This window comes from Lepisosteus oculatus, chromosome 15 (assembly GCF_040954835.1).
Source record: "Lepisosteus oculatus isolate fLepOcu1 chromosome 15, fLepOcu1.hap2, whole genome shotgun sequence".
Lineage (NCBI taxonomy): Eukaryota > Metazoa > Chordata > Actinopteri > Semionotiformes > Lepisosteidae > Lepisosteus > Lepisosteus oculatus.
Window position 1 is genome coordinate 25,737,364 of NC_090710.1, and position 10,389 is coordinate 25,747,752.

The 10,389-nt window shown below is 37.2% G+C and overlaps 1 protein-coding gene across 3 annotated transcripts in view; it reads left to right on the top strand.

Moving 5' to 3' along the window:
• Positions 1-8,056, top strand: part of arhgef7b (Rho guanine nucleotide exchange factor (GEF) 7b) — a 49,389-nt gene extending 41,333 nt beyond the window's left edge. For all 3 annotated transcript variants that reach the window (XM_015364147.2, XM_006639164.3, XM_015364148.2), the window contains 3 exons: positions 4,444-4,543; positions 5,159-5,213; positions 6,653-8,056. In XM_015364147.2, coding sequence (XP_015219633.2) covers positions 4,444-4,543; positions 5,159-5,213; positions 6,653-6,775 — 278 coding nt within the window. In that variant the 3' untranslated portion in view covers positions 6,776-8,056. The remainder of the gene's footprint in view (positions 1-4,443; positions 4,544-5,158; positions 5,214-6,652) is intronic.
• The last annotated feature ends 2,333 nt before the right edge of the window (positions 8,057-10,389 follow it).

Consider the following 10,389-nt stretch of genomic DNA (forward strand, 5'->3'; position numbering starts at 1 on the left):
AATTGAATTGCTGAAATTGAATGCTAGGTTACTGAGCTTTGCATGGGGGAAAAAAGCTAAGAAATGACACAACATTACAGATTGGAGAGAGTGATTCAAATTAGCTCCTTTTATATGAGCCTTGTAGAAGTCCTTTTACCGCCTTTCTTACTGAAGAACGATTGCCTCTTAAAGAGTATTTCACCAAAGCAGGGAGATGCAGTGGTTAAACACCTACAGTATTGAGCAATGGGAGAATGATGCTTGGGTCATAAGCTGCAAAAGTGTCCTTGAGGTTTTGTTGAAATATTGCCTGTGCTGATGATACCTCAGATATCCAGTGATCTGCCAAAAACCGATCAGTCTAGGAGACAGAATATAGAAGACACAAGACAGAGTTTGGCTCTGAATTTCAGTGGTCAAAATGACAGTTAAAAATATCTGCTTTGATGCTGGTACAGTCAAAACGTGTAGAGGCAATGAAAAAGCAGAAAATCCATGTCATTGTGTAATCTGTCCTGTACAGTGCAAAAGGATAACCTTCAAGTGAGTGTTGCACTCCAAGCGTAAAATCTTTTGGTATTTTTGAAGGCTTACACATTTAGGTTATTTCAGTTTATTTTGGTAATAAACTTTTAGTTTATATAGAGTTTATGTTCAATAAACATGGTCAATAATGTCAGTTGAGCATGATTAACATCATGGTTTCATTCATTTGTTAGACTGTTTGCAAGATGTCAGAAAAGGTGACATACGGTCCAAATAATTTGTGAGAATGTGCATATTCTTTGCTCTTTTCTGAATGAAGAATTTATCAAAATAGTGCAATTTCCAGCAGCATATGCAGTTGGCTGTCTGAAATGCCCGGAGCCCTGTACTTGTCTTAATTTGTTTGACTAAACTGAAAAATAATGCAGTTCATTTGTATAACTAGAAGTGCTAGTGTTGTAAGAATATTGTGTAATATTTTGTAAATAGAGCTTGTAGTGTTGAATGCATTTTACATGAGCAGAGGGAAGAAAAGCAGAAGAACTATTGTGGAACTGAAGACATTTTGTGGAAGTAAAGTTTTTTTTCTGCTTTAGAGTATTTTAGGATTGCAAATATTTGTTTGTGGTCTTCAGCAACTCCAGTGACCCACAGCTCTATTTACACTTGACTGTCTGTAGTCCAATAATGGACTATTGATTTTAATTACAGCAATTTATACTTCAAAAGGAATGATTTATTTAAATAAGGACCTCAACTTTTATTTATATGTGTATTTGTGTATATATGCAATTTTATAAAGTCTTGGTAATTTTCAATTTAGTTTACATTATCTTCCTAGCCCCAACTCTTTTACCAACTTGAAACAGTTAGGGGACAGTTAGGATTTTTGCATCTTTCTATTATAAAACTCATGTTATAGTCATCCTACTCCGTGTTTTGGATGTTGATTTTCACTGTTCTGGTGCCTCTATTAAGAACTGGCATACACACACCTGGTTGTCATTGTAAATATGTTTGAATAAAGGACTTACTTAAACTACAGATTTATACATCCTAGAGATGGAGTACACAGAGACCATAAGAGGATGTTTTATGAAAAAGATCCCCATAAAGGGTAGTTGTGGAATGAATATTATTGTTTTGTGAGTTCTTAAATTGTTTAATAAGCTGAGATTTTGTACACCCCTGTGAACAGCTGGAGAATCTAGCTTGTAGTGGCCCTCAATATTGTGTTTAATATTTAACTTCCTTTTACTCCTAATTATTTGTCTCCTAAATGTTACTAACAGTAATGTCAGTCGTGTGCAACAGTATGAAAATTTGTGAACCAATTCCCCAATTAGAAAATGCCCCCAGGCAGTCAATGACAAGAGTGTGGAACAAATGTAAATGGTTTAGAGTCGTATTAAGGTATTTTAAGGCAAGGTCCACACCAAAGCACAGTAGCTCAGCAGCTCATCTTGGTTTGCATAGTGTTGAGAAGACTGAGGACACATGACTGCCCCCTAGAGGAGATGTGAGCCCATTGCAGGTCCTCACTTATACAGCAGGGAGGGCTGGAGCAACTGGGGTAAAGTAGCTCACTCAGGTGTACAGAAGTGGGGACATAACCCACAGTCAGTTGTAAGGCTTACCCAGTGCACCTGCTGTCCCTCTTGCATTTGAATCCACAGATATAGCAGGAAAGGGCAAGGTCTGCATTTAAATTTAATATTTAAAGTGGACTGCCTAGAAGGGCAAAGTGTTTATGACAAAGGCTAAGGGATTATCACAAAGAGGCTCTGAACTCAATACAGTGGCAGCATGTGTATTGTGGAAGTGTACAATACAATGACAGATGATGGGTTTCTAGCTGGTCCAATTTGAAACTTACAACAGGAACCAAAAAAAGCTAAATGTTTTTTTTTTTAATTTATAATCTTTGTATATACAGTCTCTGCCACACGGATTGTCTTGCCAAACATGGTGTATTTGAGCTGAGAATAAGCTAGTCGTGATATTGTGTGATGATCTTTGTGACTGAATTCTATCATTTGGCTCGAGAGCCCTCTGAATAGGTAACAGCCTTGTATAAACATTGTATGTATATTTGAATGTTACATATTAATTGTACAGTATGTGTATTTGTGTTTGTTATATATCCATATATATAACAAAAACGTAATCAACATTGTAATATACCCTTTTAAATAAATATTTCTTTTGTTAGATTGTGGTACAATGATTTATATTGAAAATGGGAAAAAATGGTACATGTTACATGCAGATTCGTACTATGAAAGTTAGAGGTGTTTCATACAGGAGTGTTGTTCCATTTGAAATTATTTGTTTTCTAATGGAAGTGATTTTTATTTCTAAATTATATAGCTATTTCTGGAAATTACAATGCAGTCATGGACAGAGGTTTCTGTTTCCTCAAGTTCCAGTGAAACTTCTATGTAATTCCCACTGATGCATATGATCAGCCAGCAATAAAATCATCTGTTTAATAATTAAAGCTTTAAAAAATCATTTCCAACTCAGTAGCAGAACACATGGATACCAGATGCTTTTGTCCATGTTTTTAGTGATCTTATGGAAAATGTGCAACGATAAACACTACAGGACTCCTGTGTGGTGACTGGGCTGGGACCTCAGTGGAGCAGATGGGCACTTGAACTTAGGCACGGCCATAACAAAATCCAAAAGCAGATAAATCAGTATCTCTTACCCTTGTCAAGCCACTGGGATGCAGACATCTTGTATATTGGATGTGTGGAAAATAAAGTTTAAAAAGGCCATTGTAATTTTTAAAGATAGAGATGCTTAGTGAATGAATGGAGCACAATCTAGATGTAGTGGCGCAGGTGCCAAAATTATAAAGAATGCCTATTCATTTTGGAGACCTGTGTATGGATCATGCAATATGTTGTTAATACTGTTTAAGTGCCTCTCTCTGTCTCAAATTATCATTTTTCCAAACACATTGGTATTCCTTCACCATACAATTGCATCCCAGGCCTGGGGTGTTATTTCTTTCATAACAGCCATTGTGGTGTGGGATTTTAGTAATTGTTGCTCATTCAAACCTGTGTCTGAGGTGTAGCACATCATTATGCTAGATGGCCGCTCGCTCAAAAGAGTTTCTCTCATGATCTCTTAAGTCTCTCAAGTGAAGTGCCTGCTTGCTACCACCTAAAAGAAAAGTTTTGTAACGATTTTTTGACAGGTTTTCGCCTGCAGGTATTAGTGTATTAGCATCAATCCTTCCCCCAGCGTTTCTGGTATCAGTCAATCCCTAGTGAAAACTTCTGTCCACAGCTGTGTTTTATCTTGGCTTCTTTGTAATTGCAGTGTTTTTTGTTTTAATTCTACCATTCAACTTAATGTGTTATTAGTGATCATAATAATAGAGTTGTAATTCTATTGTAATAAGACAACAAATTAGAGGGGTCTTTCTGTGTTGTCATATTTATTTCTGTGCTGTTATACACGGCAGATGTTTAAAGGCTCATCACAAGAATGGAGACATCAAAGACTGTTAAACAGGTTGAACAAAAGAACAAAACTTCAACGAGAGGAAAAAGACTATAAATTACTGGAAAAGCTACTATGAGGAGGAGAGTTTTTCCCTAACCTGTGACTCCTGAACTTCCGCCTTTATTGGTCTTCCTTTAAGAAAAAAGACCATCCAATCTGCAAGACATCTGAAGAAACCATTGTGGTTATTTCTGTATGCTACAGAATGGGGAGTGTTTTATTTAAGATGACACATTAATTATATTTGCTTCGGTATAATAAAAAACAGGGGTTAAATGATCTGGGCACTTGGTTTTACAGCACTTTTTTGTCTTGTGAGATGTGTGTAAACAGTGTAGGGTCACTGCATGTAGAGTTACTCAGTAGTTAGCTTTGTTTTCACCACAAGAAGCACAGATTACCTGAAACGGCAAACTGAAACCAAACTGCAGACACTTTCTTCTTTTAAAACAGGGTCTAGGAAGGAATCAGGCCCTCATATGCTATTTCCTGAAGAGGAGAAGATTATTGTGGAAGAAACCAAAAGCAATGGTCAGACTGTCATTGAGGAGAAGTAAGACTGTTTCTCTCAACAACTTTTGTATTTTATCTGAGGGGCCCCTTACTGGCACTTGGAAAAGAACTGATATAACTTAAGGGAAATTTTATTAACAAAAGGAAACTGAGTTTGACATTCAGCCATAAGGCTGATCTTGAAAGGCCATACAGAATTGTCATTTGTCTGAAATTGATCGTGCACATCACGTAAAAGGAAAAAAAGAAAGAAAGACCGATCTTGACTAACTCCTAGGCTGTCCTCGGGACTGTTACTGAAGTATAAACACCTTGTAGTTTCCCTCTGTGCATGGATTTTAAGACCTGAACTTAGTGATTCTTTTGATTTATTAAGAAACAAATTGCTGTAGCCACAGACGTTATGCATGACCAAAGAAACTCTGTTTTATTTCTCATACTAATGATTAGGAGCACACTGATTTTAGTAGACAGTTAGATATTTATGCGAAATTTAGTATTCTGATTTATATTGTAAAGCTGCATTCTTCCTGGTTTAGCAGTATATAATTTTTAGTGTATCTTAGTACTGACTGAATTCCTTCTTACATTTCGTACTATTTTTGTATTTTCTGTATTGATGCTTAAACAAGTTCTAATGTTTTAAATTTTAAAGGAGCCTTGTGGACACAGTTTATGCATTAAAGGATGAAGTACAAGAACTTAAACAGGTAGGCAATGATTAGCTCTATTATAAAGGTAATATATCATTTTTTTGTAGATGAGGTCACAAAAGCTGATATCAAATGTTAAGCTAGTATTTACTGCACTATGTAATTGGAACATACAGAAAATAAAAGTAGATGTTTTCTAAAATACACAATCTCTGCCAAAAAGATGGGGTTGATGGGGTTTCTATGTGACACGTTTAGTTAGTGATAGTTGGAAGAGTTACAGGGCTTTGCAAAAGTATTCAGACTGTTCAGAGGGTGAAATATTATTTACGTACTGTACATTTTTTAACTTTTTTAATTTAAAACGTGAATGTCCGAACTGTAGACTTGTCAGGGTAAAATAATTTACAGTAAACATCAGCAAAAACTAAACCGAAAAATAAGTAAGGCTTTATTTGAATGTTGCTCCATAATGACATCATAATCCCTTTATAACTGCTACACGAGACGTTATAGTCACATGTGTAATGCTTTACAAGGGTGTGCACATATTCCAGCCAAATGTTTTGGGGGTAAGTCACTACCAACTTTTCATACCAGCATGGTACAGTTTTTGCCCATTCATTTTAGCAGATACACTCAAGCTCTCTCAGGTTGCCTAGGGAACGCTTGTGGACAGCATTTTTTCACAGGTTCGTAATAGGGTTCAAGTCAGGACTTGGACTTGAAACAATTAGGGAAACTTATTTTACTATTCTTAAGCCACTACAGTGTAGCTTTGAATCCTAATCCCGCTGTCCCAGTTTTAGGCCTGAAGCTGAAGGTTTTCCTTAAGATTTGTCCATAGTTTGCTCCAGCTCCTTCTACTTTCCCATCAGTCTTGAGAAGCTTCTTAGTCCCTCCTGATGAGAGCAGAGCTTTGACAATTTGCTGCCACCACCGTTCTTGCCAGTAGGGATGGTGTTGGGCGACTGATGCACTATGTTGGGTTTGCATCAGGTGTAACCCTTTGCATTTAGTCCTAAAGTTTACTTCATACTTTTTATAGTCTGCCCACTAAATATTGTGCCACATTTTTGCAGTATCTTGCTTGGGTGCTTTTTGCCAACCCTGTGCAACATTTGAAAAATATTTGAAAGTTTCTTTTTAGTTCCGTACAAGAGCCCTTTGTGGAGTGGAGCTGATGGACACTTTCTCCCATCTCAGCCTCAACTCTGTAACTGTTTCTAAGTTCTGGCTGGCCATACAGTGGCCATATAGTTGCCATTGTAACCAGCTCCTTCCTTGCTGGCTACTCAGCTTTGAGGGGTCTGGGTGCCTCCAACTTCTTAATGACAAACTTCAGTATACTTAATGCGATATCAAGGGTCTTTGAAAACGTTTTGTTCCCTTTTCTCGATCTGTGCCATGAGTGGTTTAGAAAGTTCCTTGGCCTTCAGGGTTGAATCTTTGCTTGACCGAAAAATATTCACTCCCATGTTCTGTGTTCTGAACAGGATAACAAGAAGATGAAAAAGTCTCTTGAAGAGGAACAAAGGGCCCGCAAAGAATTGGAAAAGATTGTGAGGAAAGTATTAAAGAATATGAATGACCCTTCTTGGGATGAGACCAATTTGTAAAGAGATTTGCGGCAGCGTTACAGTCAGAGCAGAGTGGCTGTTTTCAGCAGGACACTTCACAACAGATTGCGACATGTACTAGGTCTGAGTCAAATGAGTGCAAGCCGGTATGAAAATTAACCCGAGCCTTCAAGCCATTCATCCCCAATGCTGTGATCGTGATTGAGCCATATGACAATAACATATTGGAATGCAGAAATGTAAAAAGAAATTGTCACTCAGGGGACTGATACAAGGCTGGCAGAGGCTGCCGTTGACAAACAGCATGGGCTTTTAACCTGTGTTACCTGAGCCTGCGTTTAATCCAGGGGCTGATGGTTCAAAGTCCTGGATATCAATTGTATGATCTGGACCTTTGTGCGAGCGAGCTCTAACTGCTTCCTTTTTTTTTTTAATCACAATCTGATGGCCACTTGTAAAATAAAGGATAAAAGCCTGCACAAATGCCACCCATTATAGGTACATTATTTGTCAGTCTGCCTGGAGAAACTGAGGGGTTCGGAGGCAGTGGAAAGGAATCCCAATTCCTGAACCGGCAGATGGGAGATGCGCGTCAGATCGTGCTGTCCCAGCCTTTACTTGAGAGCACTTCATTTTCCACCACCCTGCTAGTTTGTCTGATCAGGACGTAAGTGAAAAGGAGAAATAACTAGTTTTTTCTGGAAAAGCAATAGCAATACAACTCTGATAAATACTGGAAATATATCAGGTAAATTGTCAATGTTTCAAACCTTTTTTAGATTGTCTTTGTTTGGAAATTACCTCATTTTTTTCTGTATGTGTAGTTTTTTTTGAAGGGGGGGGGTGGGGTTTGCATTTTTTCATACGAGATTCTAAAAACGTAGCTTTATATTGTAAATATCTGAAAATTGTGACTTTGGAAATGTTTTTTTCTAAAATGCTCCGGTGTCCGGCCATCTTTCCTAAAACTGCTTACTTGTGTAAGTAATAGTCAAAAAACCGTCCTTTTAGGCACTGCTGGCCTTAGACATATCAGATACAACCTGGGAAATAAAAAATATTCCTGGAAAATGTGTCTGTAGCTAACATTTCAAGAATATTTGATTTTTTCCCCTAAATTAGGTATTTAAATTAACTTGCTATAATTAAACGCCACACAAGCACTGTAGGTTTTCAGAAAAAAGAATGTCCTTCAGATTTCATGTCTGCTTGTTAGCAGTAACCATCTGTCCCCCTTTTCTTACTTGTGACCACTGTATTTATTGTTTCCGCTCACTAATTTGTAATAATGTTTCTGTGAATTAAACTTGTAAATAGCGATTTTTTTGATGTTTCTTTGCTTTCGTTTAATTGGATTCGAATTGATATGATCTCTCAACAAGGTAAAGAAATACACTAGGTGAGAAATTAAATTTCTGTTCTTACTGGTAAGACATTGAAGAATGGAACAGAAATGAGAACCTACTCTCTACCTCATTACAAAAAAGATACATTGTCATACCTTCAAATTTATAAGCAGGTGCACATACTGTACTAACAAGCCTGGAAGAAAAAACTACGACAAACGCAGTTCTGCAGGATCTAATTGTATATTAACAACCAGCAGTTTTTTTCTCTAGGCTAAAAGCAGTTACTTTCTTCCTTACACTGACACTTAATCATAATGTGAGGTCATCATCAATGAGGATTGGGTTAAACTATCAACAGGAAACAGGCATTGAATAAAATATTAAAGAGTATATCGACTAAGACGCACAATTGAACAAGGATAAAAAGACTGAATTCTATTACTTAATACACTACATTGGTGATAGCTATTCATCTTATCTAGCCAGTCTATCTGTGCTGACTTAAAGATTTATTGAGTGTCCACGTAAGATACATGGTGTGTTGTGAAAAATGGTCAGGTACAGTATTAGTACTGAGCAGTCCAGGTGGATAGTTTACATTGTTCAAGGACGGTGGATTTAATTTCAATAGGAAAACCTACAGGTGTAATTGGCTCAGATTTTTTTTACCATATTGATTGAGGGGACAGTAAAAAAATCAGATCATAAGCAAATTATATTTAAAGGCAAGAGATCCACTTCTCTACACACAAAACAGTGGATTTGCAGGATAAATGTTGAATTTTCCTGTCAAAATGTGTGGCAATTCATTAATAATAAAAGAAACTTTCCCTCCTTTCCTTTTATCTGTGTCAAAAAGCTAAAGGAGTTATTCATTAAATCTACTGTCTGTTTTATTATGCGTGTAAAGGGCTGTTGTTATTTTACTTCTATCTACTCATAATCAGGGTTTACTCCTGCAGTAGTTGCAGTACTATCAAAATGCCTCTTTTCCCTCCCCTGCATATGCTGAAAGAGATCAAGAATATGATGATGAGGTAGAACCCTGACCTGGGTTCATTACTGTCCTGGCCTGAAAATGTGACATTTCAGTAACAACTGAAAAGCAAGTATAACCTTATCAGAAATAGCCATTGTGCCATGTGTGGAAGTATTTGTATGATTCTAATCCATACACAGTGATCACTTCTAAACACCCACTCATGGTAATAACCCATTACCTTTAGTCTTGTACCCAAGACCATTAAACTTCCGGCAAGGCTCGTTGGACCTGTAAAGCACCCTGGGGGATACGCCTTGCATGAGTTGTCTTTGCCCTTGTCTGGAAAATGTCCTTTTCATAACAAATTAAAACTCGTTTCAAACCTTTGCTGAACTGCTCTGTGACTTTGTGCATCCTCTGCAATGATAAACGACTTTTAGAGACATATTACGTACTGCATACTATGCTGACACTGGTAACAACGTATGCCTTTCAATGGGAAAAGTTTGTTTTATTCCATTTTTATGTGAAGTGTCAGTGTCTGACATGCTGAATCTGTCAATATTTATTGTACTGTAAGTGTGTGTTGCTTTGACTGCAAAGTGCTGTAGTGAAAGCTGAGTGTCATGTTCGTTTTTGACAGTAATGCGGGCACAATTCAGCCTGAGACAGCTAAGATTGTTGTCTGGAGAAAGGGGATTTATCAAATCTTTGAACTCGATTTTGCTGGCCCTTACCCCTTAAGTGCAAAATGACAAGGTAAACACTTTTCTGTTTCCGAGCATGACACAATGGCAATAGTAAAGAGACAAGAAATGATAACAATAATCTTTGTCAGGTGCTGGAAGAGAGAGTGAAACTTCTGGTAGTTCCAATAGCCTTGCAAAATTACCATTCATTTCCTTGTTACTGGATCATTCTAGAGATTGGTGGGACTGCACCCCTTTCATAAACCGATTGTCAGAATTTATAAAAGATTACACATTTCCGTTTCTTTCAGCAACAGCATTTTACCACCACTGTAAAGCCATGTTATTGAATTTGTGATTACATTTGACCTCTTTCCATATTATTAATACATGCAGTAATCTTGCTTATGTTGGTAACTTGAGAAAAACGCCTTTAAAAGCACGTCTCAAAAATTCCATTTTCTAAAGCACTACTTTAAAAGGCTCACTTATAATTAGCTTTGGAGTGGAGAATGTAGGCTTTCAATGCCCTCTTCTCTCCTATTAATCTGAATTCTGCAAACAATTACCACAGCATGCTTTGAGCACCTTTGTTACATTTGGACACTTTCATTTGAATTCTAGCCTTCATTA